Source organism: Olea europaea, unplaced genomic scaffold, assembly GCF_002742605.1.
Source record: "Olea europaea var. sylvestris unplaced genomic scaffold, O_europaea_v1 scaffold2342, whole genome shotgun sequence".
NCBI classification, from domain to species: domain Eukaryota; kingdom Viridiplantae; phylum Streptophyta; class Magnoliopsida; order Lamiales; family Oleaceae; genus Olea; species Olea europaea.
In genome coordinates, this window is record NW_019241536.1 from 89,821 (window position 1) to 111,218 (window position 21,398).

General features: G+C 38.7%; 1 protein-coding gene across 1 annotated transcript; it reads right to left on the reverse strand.

Moving 5' to 3' along the window:
- Positions 1-1,142: 1,142 nt before the first annotated feature.
- LOC111381624 (tryptophan--tRNA ligase, cytoplasmic-like) lies at positions 1,143-20,556 on the reverse strand. Its single transcript, XM_023005422.1, has 20 exons — positions 20,127-20,556; positions 13,895-14,080; positions 10,896-10,987; positions 10,611-10,666; positions 10,428-10,560; positions 9,841-9,968; positions 9,352-9,487; positions 8,956-9,059; positions 8,755-8,863; positions 8,271-8,338; positions 7,643-7,696; positions 7,290-7,445; positions 7,232-7,240; positions 6,414-6,509; positions 5,387-5,479; positions 4,690-4,770; positions 3,867-3,938; positions 3,581-3,649; positions 3,333-3,443; positions 1,143-1,545 (listed from the first exon to the last, which is right to left on the reverse strand). Exons 1-20 carry the CDS (start codon positions 20,450-20,452, stop codon positions 1,495-1,497), a joined length of 2,130 nt encoding a protein of 709 aa, XP_022861190.1. The 5' UTR covers positions 20,453-20,556; the 3' UTR covers positions 1,143-1,494.
- Between the last annotated feature and the right edge of the window lie 842 nt (positions 20,557-21,398).

Genomic DNA, 21,398 nt, shown 5'->3' on the forward strand with positions numbered 1-21,398 from the left:
TACAATAATTTGTTTTCAATTAAGACAATTAGCCTGTTTGATAAAAATTAAAATTAATTTTTTTAATAAAATCAAAGCCAAAAAACATATTTTATGGTATCTATAATTTTTTAACTACATATTTCATTAATTTTTCTAAAAAATATACTAAATAAAAAGAGAATGACTTGTGACCAAAAGTAATTACAGGCTTGACCCGACAGAGACGATTCATTTGTTGGTGGCCAATATAATATTAATACTTTTGCAAAATGTATGCTATCAGATGCCAATCAAACTTAGACAATCTTATCTCTTTAAACATGGAATTTTCTCCAAATATAAAGGTCATAATACTAAGCAGTGCTTCAGTGACCCACACAGGCGCATCACCACTATATGAAGAAAATTATTTCATTATTATGGATGTTTGCATAATTGTTACACCCCAATCATTTATAACCAAAGTTAAGAATTTTATATAATTTAATAAAAAAAATAAAAAAAATAGAGTTTTTAGATGCCAAATCGTTCATGCTGTCCTGAATATATATATTTGGATATTTTTATTTTTATTTTTTTTATATAAACTAAGAAGCTTAACGTAGAATCGGCAACAATTATAGGAGAATAATAATCGATCAACTTACAAAATCTCACAATACAATCTCCCTCACAATCTCAACTTTTTATTGGGTAAGTTCCTCCCAATCTTGTATTTTATTTCATAACAATATGCCCAGCATTGTACTTTTCTAATAAGCAGAAATATTAAATTAGAAAAACACACAAGCCATAATAAAAAAATCAGGACCCAACTTTGCCTAGCATTGTATTTTGCTATAATAAGAAATATGAAAATAGAAAAATCCACAAGCCATAATAAACAATGAGGGCCCAACTTTCCCAAGCAACGAAAACGACCCCAAAAGATTGACACCGAAAAGGACCCTGGTGCAATGGAAATCGGTGTCATGAAGAGAAGTTATCTTAATCATTAGACCATTCTATAGGAGTTGGTCTACGTGTACGCACGGGAGATATCAACATATATAAACGAAAAGGGTGTCAAATATCAATAATTAATTTTAATCATATATTTATGGGACCCACAATTTTTCAATCACACATTTCATCAACTTTTATCAAAATTTGCTATAAGGTTACATTATCTAACATGCGATTCCCTTTGATATTCATTGTTTAATGACATATTCAGCATATCCAAATGCCACATAAAAGGAGAACACATTCTTCTGTCCAAATCAATGCTTTTAAAGCATGTCAAGAACAGCATCTTCTGCAGCACTGTTAAAATATAATAGCAGACAGACAAAAAATTGATGGAAATTCTGTTCTTTTCATATCTTTTCTTCTATTCTGTACTGATCTAGAAATTAAGGGTGCATGAAATACAATTGCCTGGTAAATATCAATAAATGTTGCATAAAAAAATGGTTGGTGTGTTTCAAGTGTTCTTCACGTTGATCATTCGGATTTATCGTAGCCGCAAATTTAGTTGAACATATTGGGAAGTGGCCGTATTGCCATGAACACATCTACCATCTGCATGAGAAAAGGAATGTAAATACATTAAAATGGCAAAAGAAAATTACATCATAAAAATACACGAAGGCTCAGCTAGTTTGAGGAAAAACATACATTCTAAGTCCTCTTCCCAATAAAGTTGAAATAGGCTACATGAAGCCTCTTACACTTGTTAGTTCCATTCATAGCTAGATATACTAGACTCTTCTTTAGCAACTACCACAAACCATGTTAACTTCGGTCTGCCTCTCCCTCGTCTAACATATTCAACCAAGATGGCATCAATCATATGTGCGGGTTAGTTTCAAGAAAAACACATAGAGGAAAATACTTAGGTTGCAGCTGTCATCATACAATTTACCTTTACTGAGAATTAAATCTACAGAGAGTTACTTTAATCTGTGATATCAGCAATCTATGAAGTGATATTCAGTAATCACAATTATGCTTACAATTTCTCTTGATAAAATTTTCAGGTAACAAACTCCAGTTCATGTACTAAAATCACTATCCTGATATCAAAGTGTAAGTATAAATTTGAAAATAGTCATTTACTCCCTTTTAAGAAATTATTGTGAGTGAAAATTTGCTAGATTTGAAAATTTGTTATCTAAATAAGTATTAGAGAACATGCTGTGATGAACAAATAAAATTAAAATGAACTCAGAGTAGTATCAAACTTCCTACTACAAGGATGATGGAGCACTAAATGAACATGTCTCCACAAGATCATAGACGAATTAAGGAAAAAAAGAAAAAGAAAAAAAGAATTTTACTTAAAACGAGTTCTCCTATTTTTTTACGTATTTTCAAAGCATTTATACAAACATTGGCGTCTTTTGCTCTTTACCCATACCCAACTTTTTCTGGTTCACTTCTATGGCTTTATATAGATAAAATTATTACCAATAAAATCTCGGGTTAGCGACAAGGATTTTTTGTTATTCATATCAATTTAGAGCTCCCTCTTCTAAAGTACATTGAAACCAAATTTTAGCATCCAACTTGGTTATAAGCAATGTGAATTGAAATTTTTAATCTTTTTAAATCAGAAGATTATAAAAATAAACAAAGGTAGGAATATAAAGTTAAAACAAAAAGAAAAATGTCTGAAGTTACGTAAGAAGAACTTAGGGACCATTTGATTGCAAAGGTAGAAAAAGCAAATCAATTCTATGTAAGTTGGAAAAGAAAAACTCATCAAAACCATAGGAATACATTTTCCATGAAACTGGTCAAAACATGCTTTAAGTGTTTGTACCTTGGAATTCGAACTCTATTTTCACTTTCATATCAAACAGCCAAAATAGAAAACGAATTCCTCGAATGTGACATTTTCCATGAAATTCACTCCAATCAAACGGACCTTTAGTCTTTTTGGTGCTGACTACCCAATTAAATAAAACAAATCCAATAGATAACCAACTAATAGCTCCGCTAATAATTTCAGTCTAATTATTGGAGTTCACTCTTTTGTAAGTTGGATGAATTATTTAGTTGATAGAGAATTTATTTTTTCCTAAGCCACCATTATCAGCCAAAAAAAAAAATAATAATAAATAAATGCACCCAATCAACGTATACTTAACCATATAAAGCCAGATTATTTTTTGTGGTTTCTTTAGCCAAATATCACAAGATTATGAGAATCACTATATCTTTATGATCCCTGTAATTATGGTTTTGAGGTTCCACAACTACTAACACTACAAAATCACAATAGGTTTATCCGCAATAAACTTTTAGAAAAATCAGTCTAACCTAACTACAATGGCAACAATTAATAATAGGAACTAATCAGTTACCTCGTCTGTAACGGCAGCTCTAGCCCTACAATGTCTTTCAACCATTTCGGTTAGAACTTCAATAAGCCGCTTCTTCACTTCACCCGTTAGCATACGGCCAGCACCATATTCCTGATAAATGATAACATGAGCATTATTTGAAAAATGGAAGTACGTTGTTGTTTGCAACACAACAAGATTAAATGAAAATTATTGTTTATATCACCAAAAAAGAAAATGCTACGGAGTCCATCACATTACTGTCTCACCTTTCTGATGTGTTCAAGTTCAGCATCATCTTCCAGGAAAAAACCAAGATATTTAATGGGTATGTCTACCTAATAAAGTCCAAGAAGAGATAGAGATCAGTACTCCTCCATCACAAACAAATAATAAGTAAGCAAAAAAGATAATAAACCATGACAAACAGTAACTCTCCTGCAAACAAAGCATAAGTTCATACTAATGAACAGGTGGTGGGAAACTAGTCAAGATTTGTACACAGGTTACTTCAATATCCATTTAGAATATGAACTGGGATAAAAATGGTAATACCTCAAGGTTTGCTCCATACTTCCTGTGATTCTCTATAGAATCTTGGCCACCAGAGAATGCGTATTTGTTTATCTATATACAACATTTGTTAGCAGAAGTAGATGAAGAAAGCAAGTAAAGTAATCATTCAGGAGGTTTCCATCAACATGACTATTTAGGTTGGAACTCCAATAGAACTTTATTTAGGTGAATGAGTATAATAAACATTAAAATTTAATTACTATATAAAAATAGAAAGATAGAAATGACTGGCAAAGTTTTATTAACTAATATCTAAAACAAATCATTATGCATATCCTTCTTTCAGTCTAAAAATCTCTCTTAAAAACAATTTATTAACATGTTCCAGTTTATGGTGCACTTTTAAGGTATGAATTCAGTTAATAAACACTAATAGTTGAGAATGAAAACAACATAACTTCTAAGAAACAACCCAATGAATATTTCAACACAGATTCTGACTTTGAAGGAATTTCTTGCACAAGCATGAAAGCAAGTTAAAGAACAAATTAAACACCCTGACTTTAAAACAGATGAATCACGGTCAAGCCATAATATATTTTCCTTTTCACTGAAACCACATCAGATAGCAGAAAACAAAATGTAGGAAGACTAAAGCTCGTAAACATTCAATTTCTTGGAAATGTTCCTACCTAAATCACAGATTATCATTTAGACATATGAGTTGTGCAGAAGATTTATGCATCGTGTCTGCCCTTCTATCAGGAGAACAGCGATACAAATGTAGTATTCAAATACAGTTACTATGAGTAGTAAATGAAAGACATTTACGAAGAACTTGGTTTAAAGAGAAAAGAAAAACCTTGTTCTTTATATCCTTCCCAGAATCAGTAACATAAATAGCAGAATTTGGATCACTGGCAGACATTTTCCCTGTTTCTCCCTGCAGATATATAATACAGTTTAAAGGATAATTTATAGAAAAGAAATAATTGACTATGTTGCAGAGTGAATTGGAGAAACAAAAACCTTTTAATAATTAAAGACTGCATGATTGTCAAAAAGACGAGTTCTACCATCTAAAATATTAAGAAATCTTATCCGAACATTCCTTTTTCCGTTCATACTCAATTCATTTATAGCGAGCCAAACAATATACTGAACAACAATCACAAGTGAAGATAAAATGAATGATCATAAGAGGTGTTAAAAGGCAGGTTACTAATCCTAGCCTTCGAAAAGTGCCAGCATCTATGAAACTAATTCAGAAACCACAAAAGAGGTAAATAATAGAGGCTTCACCAATAAAACAGCAAAAAGTTACCTCAAAGAAAACGACGTGATCATTTTCAGCAGTAAATTAAGCTCATGTTTGGGCTCCATTTTTTCAAAAACTCATTTTTTTCAAAATTCATTTTCAACCACACTCAAAAAATTCACTATTCCAAAACACATTTTCTCCCCAAAAATGGGGGTCAAACATGGGCTAAACATACAGAACTATAACAATTTATCTCCAAGGTATGAACATGCATATTAATAAGAAAACATAGAGAAACCTGAAGTGCCGGGAAGAATGATGACTCGATCAGAGCAGGCTTGTGATAACCTATTCTAGGAGCAACATCTCGCGTCATTCGGAAGTAAGGATCCTGAAAAATCAAAAAAATTAAAGTTAATGTCAAAAAAGAACAACAGATCTAGGATATCGAGCCTATATATAATACTTCAGATGAATCATATTGTGCCTCTTTTCAAGCATACAGTGGACTTTGTTTATTAAGAACAGTAAAAGTGATTAATTAAAGACTTGTCTCCACAGCCTAAAAGTTAGCGTCTAAATTTAACAGCATCAAGAAATGAATCATGAATATACATTTTCAGATGTTACCAATAATACTTCTACATCGACCTGACCTATGGTAACGTCTGACTTTTAGCATTCCATATACCTCATAAAATATTAAGATATATCAGAACTATACATCAAAAATTATTTATTAATTAGTTCCAAACAGGTCTGTATAAATAAAATAGATAGAGGATGCCTGCAGGTGTTTCTCCAAAAACAAATCATACAAATACCAAACCTCAAAACACTTTTCAGTAGATCAGTTACTTCAAAAAGACAAGAATCTTGAAGATATCAACTACAAAGTCAAATGTGAATTACATTTAGTTACTTGGGAGATTGTAGAGCTAGTGAACTACTAAAGCAACTTTACTCTCAGGACCCGAGGCAGCGATCTTCATGGAAAATGTTTAGTATTCTAGGAAAATTGTCGTAAGCAAACAGCACAGAAGGATAATGCAGAACGAAGTTCATTATGCCACAGTACTTAAATGTCATATCATTTGTAGTACAGTGCAGTTGTCACATTTACAAATATGTAGCCATAGATCAAGACGATGTAAGATACATTCAAATTTCCTTCATCTGTGATGATCAACAGATGGAGTTACCAGTTAAAACACCATCAACCCTTCTCATTTTTAAAATTTGATTAAGAATCTGCTAGCAATTTCATTTGACATTATAATCAGAATCTAGTAAAAAAAAAAAACTGACCAGGACAGAGACTAAACCTGGTCGATCGCACAAGGAATCAAGCAGCGAAGATCATCTTTAACAGAGAAGAGATGCGGAAATGAACTTGGAAAGGATGGAGCAGCCTGAAAGTATGCAAGTGTTTAATAGCTACTAATAAAGAAACACCCAAAAACTAATGAGATAACACTAAGTAAATAATGAAAGCAACATAGACGTTCATACATGCCTTTTAGGTTTCACTGAGTTTGGTTAACATTAAAAATATGATTAGTGGAATAATTATTACAGTGGGGGAAATAATTGACAAATCTTAACCAAAAGCAAGGATAGTTCAATGATACAACAAAAGTAAAAAATTCAAAACATGATGATGTGATACATATACATAATAACAAATCAAACTATTATATAGAGAACCAACAGTGTGAATTCAGTCAGAGAATGGCAAGTTTACAATATGGCCAATTAGACAAGTGAAAATCCCATACAGTCATCATACCATTGACATTTCAAGATGCAAACATTCATAATAAGTGTATTGTTTATCATAATTTTATTAAGTGGTTAACTTTCAAACTAAGATATGTTTATCTTTTAATTAATATCTGTTATAGTTAGGTTGATTGTGATTTATGACAGTTGTAACAGTGTTTAACTTTCTAATCGGCCTTAACCATTAAAAAACTGATTTTAAATTAATGCTGACTAGCTTTTGTAGGTTTGAAATAACTTTTAAATTAGTTGTGCCTAGTTCATGTAGATTCCACAACTAAAAAACAGGGTTTGAATTAGCCCGGCCCAGCCTTTTTAGCTTTAAAAATTACAGTACATGTTTAAAGTTAGTTAGACCCACCATTTGTAGCTGAGCCCACAAAAGCATCAATGATTAAATGAGGAGCACATTGTCACACCCATGCGTCAACCAGGTGAAGACACACCAGAGCAGCCGAAGATTGCACCCAAGAATGCACAAGGAGTTCACAATACAAAGGCCGTGGGTTGGGTGATGAAGTACCAGCAGCAGGAAGTTGAAAGAGCGACAAAAGCAAGACATGGAACAGAGCATGCTGGATGCAAAGGGGGAAAAGCATACTGCGCAGGTCATAGCTTAATTCTTATGCTGATAAAGGAACATAGTAAGCACGCCATGGAACGTAGCCAAGCATAAGGCAGGCACGTGCACGTGAGAAGGTTGGACACAAGGGACGCAACTATGCACCAAGGTTGACCCCACATGTTTGGGGAGACTTTAAAAAAAATTCACGGATGACTCTAGAAGGATGCTGAACATTGTGCGGAAATTATTCCAGAGCTTTCTCTGAAGAGAAGGAGTTGGAATATTCTAAGAGAAGTCTAGAATGATCCATGACAATGTAGGAGGCATTTTAAGAATATGACTAGAATGTTTCCAGAATTCTAATGCGATATTCCTAGTTGTTGAATATGATAAATCCATCATCAATTCAAATGAGTTGTAGTTATATAAGGTCATGAAGGCTCATTTGTAAAGTATCCAAACAGAGGTTCGAGTAACAATAGATAGTACTTGTGTAAAAATAAGTGAAGCTTCTAAATACTTATACCAGATCATGACATCTTCTCTTCCAATATTGTCGATTTTCTACATTTTACCTTAAAATATTTTTGAATGTGTCATCTATTGCACTCTGGGAATGCTGTCATTTGAGGGAGACTAAAATAGCTATGGCCGCGAAGAGCTAAGTATACCATGATGGAAGATTTAAAAGGTCAAATATTGGACAAGACATCTCAGATTCCTTTGAGTTGTGAGCAGTGAGGTGCAAAACTCAATCAATTAAGGCTTATGCCTCATTAATGAGCTAAAAGAATGTGCCTCCAGTATTTTTATACTGCCTTAATATGAGGCACACCTTAGAGTAGGTTTGAATCGTAATTTTGCAATCATAGAAGAGTTTTCCATTAAGGATCCACATCAAACCTAAACAAACCCATTACCTCACCCGCTATATGAAACGGAAAATAGGTACTCATACCATACTTATTACAGTTTTATACATAGAAAATCAAAGTGTGAATCACTTTTCATGTGTTGGTGACGAGGACATCCCAGTTTTATTATTTTAGTTAGACTTGGGTTATTTTATTTTAATGGACTTGTGTAATGGGCTTAGCCCTATCTTTCAGGTTTTTTAGGTTTGCAGTATTTTCAGTATTTAAACCTATTTTACATTGTAATTGGAGTTAATGAATTGATTGAATAAAAATTGGCGATAGCCCCGTTCTTTCCCCTCTTCTTCTTCCCTCGAGCTGGGATGAAATGAAGCGTCGTCTTCAAGAAAAATATTTACCTCAATCTTACAGGGGTAACTTGCTAGATCAATGGAACGCACTTACACAAGGTAGTCGGCCTGTGACCGAATATGTTGCTCAGTTTGATGAGTTTCAAATGAAATGTCAGATCGTTGAGGATGAGGTCATGACTTTGAGTAGGTTTAGGCAAGGCCTAAGAGACGAACTTAGGCGTGAGCTTATTCTTAGAGGTGTCACCACTCTTGACCACGCCTACTCTTTCGTTCGGGATTACGAGTTAGTGACCAGGACACCGTACAGAAATCGTAGTGACTCCCGTACTGCGACCTCTTCTGCATCCACTCCATCCCCTAAGTCTATTCTCGAACCTCCTCCTTCTAATACTACCCCTACATCGGATAGCAAAGGTAGAGGTTCAGAGGTTTCAAGAACGTCCTCTCGTTTGCAATGCTTCAACTTTAAGGGTTTTGGTCACATTGCTTCTAAGTGTCCTAGCCGAGCCCTAGTTTTGGAAGAGCGTGAAGGTATAGTTGACGAGCCACTAGAGGACTAGGTTTATGAGCCTAAGTTAGAAGAGTTTGATGACTTGGAGGATAGTGAAGATACCTTCTTAGGTTGTATTCAGGCTAGTCCCCTTATCCCACATACGCCTAAAGTCGGTGTCGTCCGTTGCACTCTTACCCAACTTAGAGATGCCGATGATTGACGCTGTCTTGCCATCTTCCACACTTACATCAAGATTAATAATAAGGGCTGTAAAGTTATCGTAAATAATGGCAGCTGCATTAATGCGGTTTCGATGGCTACTGTATCCCGTCTAGGGTTGAAGTCTGTTCCTCACCCTCAGCCATACAGCGTCTCTTGGGTTGATACCTCCTCTATAGCTGTCAAGGAGCGTTGTTTAGTCTCTATCCAGTTTCTCGAGTATAAGGACCATATATGGTGTGACATCATTTCAATGGATGTCGGGCACATCATTTTGGGACGACCTTGGTTATTTGACCTAAATGTAACCATCTATGGTCGATCCAATTCCTGCTCCTTCGTGTTTAATGGAAAGAAGATTCACCTTAACTCACTGCCCCCAAAGTCTGTTGGCCCACTGGAAACGAAGAAGAGTGTGGAACGAAAGGGATTGCACATCATTAGTCCTAGGGAGTTTGAGCGTACACGTGTTGGTGACTCAGTTGTGTTCGCTTTGGTGGTCATGGAGGTTCCATCCCACTCCACAATAGAGAGCCCTATTGAAATCCAGTTGATCCTCCAAGAGTTTCGAGACATCTTTCCGGAGGACCTACCTGATCATCTACCTTCACTAAGGGATATTCAACATGCCAGAGATTTCATCCCAGGGGCATCCCTCCTAAATTTGCCTCATTATAGGATGAATCCTACCGAGCACGCTGAACTTTAAAGGCAAGTGGATGACCTCATTCACAAAGGATTCATTCGTGAGAGTTTAAGCCCGTGTGCTGTCCTCGCCCTATTGACGCCAAAAAGGATGGCTCTTGGAGGATGTGTGTGGATAGTCGCGCGATCAATAGGATTACGGTGAAGTATCGTTTTCCCATTCCTAAACTTGACGATATGTTAGATATGATGGTTGGTGCCACAATCTTTTCGAAGATTGATCTGAAGAGTGGATACCATCAGATTCGAATTCGCCCAGGTGATGAGTGGAAGACCGCGTTTAAAACGAAAGATGGTCTTTATGAATGGCTGGTCATGCCTTTTGGGCTAAGTAATGCGTCAAGTACCTTTATGCGGGTAATGACACAAACTCTCCGACCTTTCATGGGAAAGTTTCTTGTTGTCTACTTTGATGATCTCCTCATCCATAGTAAGACTAAGGAGCAACACCTTGACCACCTCACACAAGTCTGCTCTACCCTTCGTGCAACTAATCTATATACTAACGTCAAGAAGTGCTCTTTCTTCACCGATACTGTCGTTTTTTTAGGTTTCATTGTCTCTTCGACAGGAGTATCTGCTGATCCTGCTAAGGTTCAGACGATTATTGACTGGCCTGAGCCTAATGCTATTCATGACGTCAGAAGCTTTCACGGCTTAGCTACATTTTACCGTCGCTTTATTAAGGGGGGTTTAGCACTATTATGACGCCTATCACGGAGTGCATGAAGAAAGGGGAGTTTCGTTGGACACAAGAGACGGCTAAGGCCTTTAAGTTAGTCACGAAGCGAATGACGGAGGCTCCTGTTATGCGCCTTCCCGACTTTTCCAAAGTCTTTGAAGTTGAATGTGATGCCTCCGGGGTAGGTATAAGCGGAGTCTTGAGTCAGGATCGTCACCCAGTTGCCTACTTCAGTGAGAAGTTAAATGAAGCCAAACAGCGGTACTCAACTTATGATAAGGAACTGTATGCGGTGGTCTAGGCTTTGCGCTATTGGCGCCACTATTTGTTGCCCCAGGAATTTGTCCTTTATTTGGATCACGAAGCCCTCCGTTACCTTAATTCCTAGAAAGATTAAGTTCTAGGCATGGTCGTTGGGTCGAATATTTGCAGGCCTATTCATTTGTTTTAAAACACAAGAAGGGCGTGGAAAACCAAGTAGCTGACGCATTAAGTCGTCGTGTCTCCCTTTTGTCGATCATGAGTGTCAAGGTCATCGATTTTGAAAGACTTAAGGAGGATTACGAGGCATGTCCCGATTTTAAAGATATCTTTCTTAATTTACAAAGGGGAGAATCAGGAACCACAGATGGCTTCCGACTTGAGGAGGGTTATCTCTTTAGAGCCAATAAATTGTGCATCCCTCGAACTTCAGTGCGAGATTTCATCGTGTGGAAAATCCATGCGGGAGGGTTAGCCGGTCACTTTGGACGTGATAAGACCATAGAGGAAGTTGAACGCCAATTCTATTGGCCTAGCTTGAAGAAAGACGTGGCTAAGATTGTTAGTACTTGTAACACTTGTCAATTGAGTAAGCAGAAGAAGCAGAACACAGGTCTATACACTCCTCTCCCTGTCCCCAATTGTTCTTGGCAAGACGTTAGTATGGATTTTGTGTTACGACTTTCACGCACCCCAAAGAAGCATGATTCTATTTTTGTGGTTGTCGATCGCTTCTCAAAGATGGCTCATTTTATTCCCTGTAGCAAGACGTCGGATGTGTCCAAGGTTACCATGTTATTCTTTAATGAAATTGTCAAATTGTATGGGCTTCCCAAGACCATAGGGACGTTCGTTTCACTAGCCATTTTTGGAGAACTTTGTGGCATAAGATGGGTACCAAATTGAAATTTTCTACGGCTTACCACCCTCAGACTGACGGTCAAACTGAAGTAGTTAATCGAAGTCTTGGTAACCTGTTACATTGTCTGGTCCGGGAAAACCTTCGAAATTGGGATTTGATCCTTCCTGTAGCTCAAATTGCGTCTAATAGCTCCATAAATCGTTCATTAGGTATGAGTCCATTTGAAGCCGTTCTTGGGTACAAGCCTAGGAAACCGTTAGATCTCATCCCTATGTCCCTACAGGCTAGAATGTCAGTATCAGCCGAAGCACTTGCACAACATCTTCGTGACTTGCATATTGAGATCAATAAACAACTTGAAGCTAGTAATGCAAAATATAAACTCCAAGCTGATTTACACAAACGACATATTGAGTTTAACATTGGGGATTACGTTATGGTTCGCATTAGGCCAGAGCGGCGTCTACATGGACCCGCCTCCAAATTGCAAGCTCGTAGTGCTGGTCCTTTTAAAATTTTAAAGCAAGTTGGTCCAAATGCATATATTGTTGACATTCCACCACACCTTGGTTACCACTGTACTTTCAATGTTGAGGACCTTGTAGCTTATAAAGACCATTTCATTCCCTCAGATGATCCTCTGTCACCTCCTTTTGTGGACCTTGATCCTGATTCTTTGGCCCCTTCTAACCCACTACCATCTCTCACAGCACACAAAGAAAAAATTGATGTTATTTTAGATGAAGAAACTGTGTTAACTAATGATGGAAAGGTTCAGCGCTTCCTTGTTCATTGGGTTGGTCGACCAGATTCTAACTGTGCATGGATCTCCAGGGAGACAATACAACAATTGGATTCAGATTTATTGGAGTTTTATTGGAGTCAGCAGGATCATCCTTGGCCCAGATCGCCTCCCGTCCACGCGAAGGGAGTTGGTGAGGACACCAGGTTCAGACCGCCTATGCCGCATTTCTACAGACGCCGGAAGAAGCTTGCCCAACCACTTAGCTTATGGTTGAGAGATTGACAGAAGCCTATAGTGATATAGCCACTCGACAGGGTCGAGTTTTCTCTCCCACCTCAGGAGAATTGATGAGGACATCCCAGTTTTATTATTTTAGTTGGACTTGGGTTATTTTATTTTTATGGACTTGTGTAATGGGCTTGGCCCTATCTTTCAGGTTTTTTAGGTTTGCAGTATTTTCAGTATTTAAACCTATTTTACATTGTAATTGAAGTTAATGAATTGATTGAATAAAAATTGGCGATAGCCCCGTTCTTTCCCCTCTTCTTCTTCCCCCGGTTCCCCTTCTTCTCTTCTCCTCCCTTCTCCTTCTTCTTTCTTTCTTATTCATCCTACATCAGTTGGTTTTTCCATCAAAAGTCTGAATAGAAAATCAAATATTTTTGTCATCTCGTCATTCATTAAATTCAAACTAAGAAGGTTAAAGTGAGGAGAAGAGGAGGGAATAAAAGATAGTCTAAAAATTCAAATAAAGATTGCGCTTCAAACACCATGATTAATCGTAGAGCAACTTTCTAGCTATAATTCAATGAGCAATTAATTTTTGATCAATCAATATTTATTGCCTGTTATACTATTGAAGAAATTGTTGGAGGATCAAACTGAAGAGGAAAACTAGAAAGATAATTATTTTCCAAGCTTATGTAAGTAAACATATTTTTTTATTAGAATATCAATATACTTGTGTTCTTCACATTTACCTTATCTCATTGCTATGCATTTCGTAAGAGTAATGATATGTTGATTTTATGTTTCTATAGGTTATAATGAATAAATGATCTTTAGACGTTGTAAGAAGTGATTGTTATCCATCATCATATCAAGAATTCCTAATTGACAAATATTTAGACGACAATAAATGAATACATCATAGCTACGTGGAAGCAATTTATTGTACATACAATAAAAGAACAACCATTGATTTTACTTAAATTTGGACTAAAGCAACAAAGACTTAATAGAACTTGAAAGTCAAAATACTCACCCACCAACATAATCAAAATCGGAGAAAATAAATGTTCTCGAAACGTCAAATCCACAAGCAATTATATCTTTAGCATTCTCACGAGCAAGCCTCTGGCTTTCCTCCACTGTCAAATTCTTCCACATGCACTTCTCATCATCCGTCAACTGTATTACAAGCGGCACCTTGAATGCATCTTGCAAATATCTGCAAACAATGAATTGTTATTGTGAAAAAAGTAAAGCAAACAAAATTTGCTTGTCATTATATCATAGTAAAATACGAATGGTTAACTAATGAGCAATGGATAATGAAACTAATGAGGAAAAGAGGTTGATGAGGATCTCCTACCATGAATGGATGTTGTAATAATGATTCTGTTAGGCCCCCCGTCCACTTCACCTATTCTAGAAGATTCAAGAAGGGGGGAAAATCAGCTGGCACAAGGGATAACTAAATTCTGTTTAGGAGCATGTGGGGAGGGGAATAAGTTTGTTAGAAACAGGTTATAAATAGGGGGGCTTAAGGTAAAGATAGCAGGCAATTATTAAGTAAGGCATAGGAGTCCCGTATTAGTCCATTTACTTGTAATTTCTGCAATATATCCGAATTAATTTCCATTTCAGATTGAGTGTTCTTTTGGAATCCTATCAAATTGGTATCAAAGCAACAAAATCCTGATGGCCCAAAAGAAAACCGATGGAAGGGTAGAAGCAATGGAAAAAGAAATCGAAGAATTGAAGGGTGAAATGCGGCAGCTCCCGGGGTTAGCAAAATCTGTAGAACAGTTAACTCAAAGCATGGCCATGATACTACAATCCATGGAGGAAACTAGAAGGACAGTGGTGACTATGGCGAACCCAAAAACTTGAACAGGCAGAAATATGGAGAAAGAAGGATCCAGCAATGTTACCGAGGCATTACTGCCACCAAGTAACCCTCCGGCAAGCAAGGGCGAACAATGCAGTCTAGAGCGTGGTAAATGGCCAGAGGGAACAGGCGAGGCAAGTTTCGGCGGAAGCTTGGACAGAGGTGAAAATTGGCGAAGCATTCGAAAACTCGAGATGCCCATTTTCAGCGGAGTAGACCCGGACGGATGGTTATTCAGGGCCGAAAGATATTTTGACATTAATGGCCTCACTGAGCAGGAGAAACTGGGGGCGATAGGGGTGAGCCTCGACGATGACGCACTTTCCTGGCTTCAATGGACGGAGGCTCGAGCTCCGTTTCAAAACTGGTGACAGTTCAGACAGTAGCTGTTGCTGCGTTTCCGGCCGACGCAGGAGGGTAGCATTTGTGTGAGGTTTCTGGCGATCAAACAAAGGGACACGGTGGCTGAGTTCCGGCGGGAGTTCGAAGTATTGGCTGCCCCGCTAAAGGAGATACCAGACGAAGTGATAGAAAGCACTTTTGTTAATGGGCTCAAGCCAGAAATAAGGGCCGAAATCAGGATACTGGGGCCAAAAGGATTGGGCCAGATTATGGGGTTGGCCCAAAAAGTGGAAGACCGTAACTCCATAATCAAGGAAGTAAAGGACCCAACAGCCCACAGGATCCCCAAAATACTCCCAAATCGTTGGAAGCCAAAGTCGACTTTCCCTATCAAAACTGTCACGATGGGGGAGAAGCCGGTCGACGACCGGCGCGAACGTCCGACCAAGCGTATGTCGGACGCGGAATGGCAGATGAGGCGCGACAGGGGGCTTTGCTTCTGATGTGATGAGAAGTTTACCGTGGGTCACCAGTGCAAGAATCGCAAGCTACGGATTTTGTTGGTTGAAGGGGAGGATGACGAAGAAACCGTTGATGATTCGGAGGCGGCACGACCATTCGAAGTAGCAGATAAGGTAGAACTATCATTAAACTCGGTGGTTGGGCTAACTACCCCAGGCATCATGAAATTGAAGGGGAAGGTAGGCTCAAGTATAGTAACTGTGCTAATCGATTGTGGGGCAACCCACAATTTTATATCCGTAGATGTTGTCCAGAAGATGGAAATTCCAACCACAGCAACAACGAATTATGGGGTGGTGATGGGAACGGGCAAGTCAGTGAAGGGAAGGGGAATCTGTAAAGGTGTGGTTTTGGAATTGCAGGGCTTGACTGTAGTCGAAGATTTCTTACCTTTGGAGTTAGGAAATACAGACGTGGTTCTTGGGATGCAATGGCTGGGGAGTTTGGGTAATATGGAAGTGAACTGGAAACTTCTCACCATGAGATTTCGAATCGGCGAGACTTTGATGACGTTAAAAGGGGACCCAGGACTTAATAAATCTAGGGTCTCGTTAAGGGCCATGGTGAAAGCATTACAAAATGAAGGGCAGGGAATCTGGGTAGAGTATGACGAGCCAACTACTGAGATGGGAGATAGGGTGGAGTTGCCCAAGGGAGTACAGACGTTATTACAGACACACCAGCAGGTGTTTAAAGAGCCACAGGGGTTACCACCCAACCGAGACATAGATCATTCAATTCTATTAAAGGAGGGAGTTGAACCAATTAGTGTCAGGCCTTTCCGATATCCCCATATCCAGAAAAACGAGATTGAACGACTGGTTCGAGAGATGTTAAATGCTGGGATTATTCAGCCCAGTGTCAGCCCCTTCTCTAGCCCCGTACTACTCGTCAAGAAAAAAGATGGTAGTTGGCGGTTTTGCGTAGATTACAGAGCTTTAAATAAAGTGACGGTCCCAGAAAAGTTTCCCATTCCCATGATCAATGAGTTATTGGATGAGCTCCATGGAGCTACTGTATTCTCTAAACTTGACCTCAAGTCGGGATATCACCAAATCAGAGTCAGAAAGGAGGATGTTCATAAGACTGCATTTAGGACGCATGAGGGACATTATGAGTTCCTTGTCATGCCTTTTGGTCTCTCCAACGCACCGGCAACGTTCCAATCATTAATGAATCAGATTTTCAGGGCCTATTTAAGGAAGTTCGTGCTGGTTTTCTTCGACGACATTTTAGTCTATAGTAAAGATATCCCTACGCATGAGCAACACTTGGAGATGGTGTTTACTTCTCTGGCCGCCCATCAGCTGTATGCAAATGCGAAGAAGTGCATCTTCGCCCAACGGCAGATTGAATACTTGGGCCACTTGGTGTCAGCCGAAGGAGTGGCGGCCGAACCAAACAAAATAGAAGCAATGGTGCATTGGCCTACCCCCCGCAATCTCAGAGAATTAAGGGGCTTCTTGGGCTTGACTGGCTACTACAGAAGATTTGTGGCAGGTTATGGGGCAATATCTTGGCCACTGACCCAACAACTCAAGAAGGACGCCTTTGGATGGAATGGGGAGGCAGAAACAGCATTCCAGAAACTGAAATCAGCTATGACGACGGTCCTTGTCTTAGCCCTTCCCGATTTCTCTAAGGCCTTCATCATCGAAGCAGATGCTTCAGGCCACGGTTTGGGAGCAGTACTCATGCAAGAACAACGGCCCATCGCATATTACAGTCAGGTATTGTCGGCCAAATCACAATACAAATCTGTCTACGAAAGGGAATTGATGGCAATTGTGCTCGCTATCCAAAAATGGCGACATTATCTCCAGGGAAGAAAGTTCACAGTCCACACTGATCAGCGCAGCCTTAAATTCCTCCTTGAGCAGAGAGTCATTCCTCTAGAATTTCAGAAATGGGTGACCAAGCTACTGGGATATGAATTCAAGATTCAGTATAGACCGGGGAGAGAAAACAGAGCTGCAGACGCCTTGTCACGTGTCCCCAGCACAGTGGAACTAGCCGCCATCACAATTCCCAAGGTTATTGATGTCCAGTTGATAAGCAATCAGGTTAAAAATGATCCGTTACTCTCAAAGATGATGAATGCTTTACAAGAAGACCCGGATGCTTACCCCAGGTATTTCGTCGAGCAAGGCAAGTTACTTTTCAAAGGTCGCCTTGCCATTCCTCAAACTTCTCCCCTGATTCCTTCTATCTTGGAGGAATTCCATAGCAGCACCATGGGGGGACACTCTGGGTTCCTACGGTCCTACAAAAGATTGGCCAGCAATCTCTACTGGAAAGGGATGAAGAAAGAGATTCGGAAGTTTGTGGAAGAATGTGCGGTTTGTCAGCGAAACAAGTCTCTTGCCCTTTCTCCTGCCGGGCTCTTACAACCACTGCCAATACCCAGTCAAATATGGGAAGATGTCTCCATAGATTTTGTTGAAGGCCTCCCCACATCTGGTGGATACAATGCCTTGCTGGTAGTGGTCGACCGACTGAGCAAATATGCCCACTTCCTCCTTCTGAAGCATCCTTTCGTAGCCCCAGGGGTGGCAGCCCTCTTTGTTAAAGAAATCATACGGCTTCATGGTGTTCCTAACTCCATTATCTCCGACTGGGATAAGGTCTTCTTGAGCCATTTTTGGATGGAGATTTTTCGCCTACAGGGAACAACTCTACGCCGGAGCACCGCCTACCACCCTCAAACGGATGGGCAGACTGAAGTTATCAACAGATGCCTTGAAACATTTCTTCGATGTTTCTCCTATGACAAACCTAAGAGCTGGTCCACTTGGGTTCCGTGGGCTGAATATTGGTACAATACGACTTTTAACACTTCTACAAATACCACTCCATTTCGGGCTGTTTATGGAAGGAACCCCCCGCCTCTGATTCGTTATGGTAGCCAAACCACTAAGGTACAATCTGTTGAACATCAGTTGCAGCAAAGGGATTTAATGTTGGATGAACTGAAGGCTCATCTTAGTCGTGCCCAAGATAAGATGAAGTTAGTAGCAGACCAACGTCGAAGGGATGTTCATTATGATGAAGGGGATTTAGAATATGTCAAGCTACGTCCATACCGTCAACGTTCTTTGGCAAAACGACCTAATGAGAAGCTGGGGCCTAAATACTTTGGCCCGTTTAAAGTGCTGAAACGCATTAGACCAGTAGCCTATCGTCTGGACTTGCCTCCCAGCGCAACAATACATCCGGTTTTTCATGTATCCCAATTGAAGAAGGCCCTGGGATCAAACACAGCGCATCAATTTCTTCCCCAGCAACTCACTGCTGACTTGGAATGGATTGTGGAACCAAAGCAAATTTTGGACATACGTCTTGCACAGTCAGGTCAACCTCCAGGGAAGTACTGGTACAATGGAAAAGCCTGCCGACGACAGAAGCATCTTGGGAATCAGTGGACTCCATCTTACAACACTTCCCCGACTTCCACCTTGAGGACAAGGTGTGTTTGGAAACCGGGGATAGTGTTAGGCCCCCCGTCCACTTTACCTATTCTAGAAGATTCAAGAAGGGGGGAAAATCAGTTGGCACAGGGGATAACTAAATTCTGTTTAGGAGCATGTGGGGAGGGGAATAAGTTTGTTAGAAACAGGTTATAAATAGGGGGGCTTAAGGTAAAGATAGCAGGCAATTATTGAGTAAGGCATAGGAGTCCCGTATTAGTCCATTTACTTGTAATTTCTGCAATATATCCGAATTAATTTCCATTTCAGATTGAGTGTTCTTTTGGAATCCTATCAGATTCACGTGGTACTTTTTTCAGCAAGGAGAATGCAAAAGGTTCAAAAAATGGCAGCTTTTACCACAAAATATATAACAGTTAATTGCGGACCATGCCTTACAAAATTTATGTAGAAGATTAAATTTTCGAAAACATTGTTATCATTTATCTTCCATTACCTTTTCATTTATTTGTCTCATATTCACATATAGGCAAAAATGTTCAATCAATTACTGGCCATGAAGGTAATTAGACGACAAATTTCTAAGCAACTTTGCATCGAACAACATCAAAGCATACACAATGTTAGTTGTTCACCTTTAAGGGGAAATTGCTCGAAATGCTACCGTTCTAATCCACATAAGAGAGACATAATATCACACTTAATTAACTCGAACTCTTTCAAGGCATAATATTTCTATTCATTACAGAGGGATTGCCTGTGCCATATTCACAAAAAAAGCAGTCCCTTGTAAACTCATCCGAAAACAAGTCATTCTTCCGGTCATCCCCACCAACCTAAAATGATCGAGTGCAAATCCGAGGTTGGGGGGGGGGGGGGGGGGGGGTTTAAAAAAAAATAGAAAAGAGGGAGAAGGGGGGGGGGGGGGGGGGGGGGGGGGAGGCGTATTAAAAAGTAACAATTTAAAAGAACATTTTACATAAAGCTTTATGAGCTGCATCTTATTTCAAATTCAATCAGACTCCCAGTTAAACACACAACAACTCAATTCAAACAGAAAACAAAATAAAGATTCAAAATTTTTCAATTACTTGGTGAACATGAACGGCACAAGGTGACCCAAATGCAAGGCCTCGGAGGATGGACCCCGGCCAGTGTACAAATAAAACTTCTTTCCCTTCTCATACGCATCCAGAATGTCACTGAAATCTCTGTGCGCAAAAAATACCCCTCTTCGGAGGAACACGTGGGGCGAACGGCCGGTGAGGCCCGCAACGCGGTCGACCAGCGACTGATCGAGGCGTTGGCAGCCAAACTTGTCAATAAGCTTGTCGTAGTCAATTTTGCCCCCCTTTTCGGCCGATACTTCCCATGGAGTCACCAATTGCTCCTGTTCTTCTTGCTCTTGTGCCTCCATTTTGCTCTACTTCGGATGAGAAGAAGAAGAAGAAGATGGACACGAAGAGATTGGCAGCCGCGATTTAACCGTTCAAGGGGGAAGCATTTTTATGGGGGTTAATTAAGCCTCACTTTGTCTTGCTTTTAACAAATCAAATTATTTGTTATAATATCATCCAATGTTACATATTCACAAAACAAAATATTTTACACACGAAATTCTTTAAATTTTTACCATACATTCTTCAAAAAATATTATTCAAAACTCTATATTCCTCCCATAATGACAGACAAACAGCCCTAAGTTCTGCCAACTGTTATTACTAATTATTCATCCGTATGGTGGCAAGTAAATTTAGTCAAATATTACAAATTTATAATTAATCTTAAAAATATATTTCAATGATCAATGAAATATGTACCGTGTTATTCCCCCATCACTCAAGTGAAAAAATTCATTAGGTTCAACAAGTAGGATCGAGTCGAGTAATGAATGTGTAATATTGTACAGAATTCAATGATCATTATTGAGATATATTTTTAATTTAGTTAAGAACTTATAACACTTAACAAAATTCAGTGACTATTGAGAAATATATTTTTAAATTCAATTATGAATGTGTAATACTTGATGAAATCTATTGACCATTGAGATACATTTTTAAATTCAATTATTAAGTATTTCGAATAAAAATAAACTAAAAATAAAGAGACCTATAAATTGAATAAAACTAGAACTTTTGCTAATGTCCATCCATCGTAATAAAATGTACGTTTGATTTTTAGATTAGCTAGTATTAGCTCATTGTCTCCCGAACTACGCATAAAAAGATTGAAAAAGAGACATGGAAAAATTAAATAAAAGTAAAAAAATATTCAAATTAGTGTCAAGGTGACCGAGGTATTGATTTTTCAATTTTTTTCCTTTCCCTTTCTTAGTTTCATCTTTCACAGAGGTCGATGCG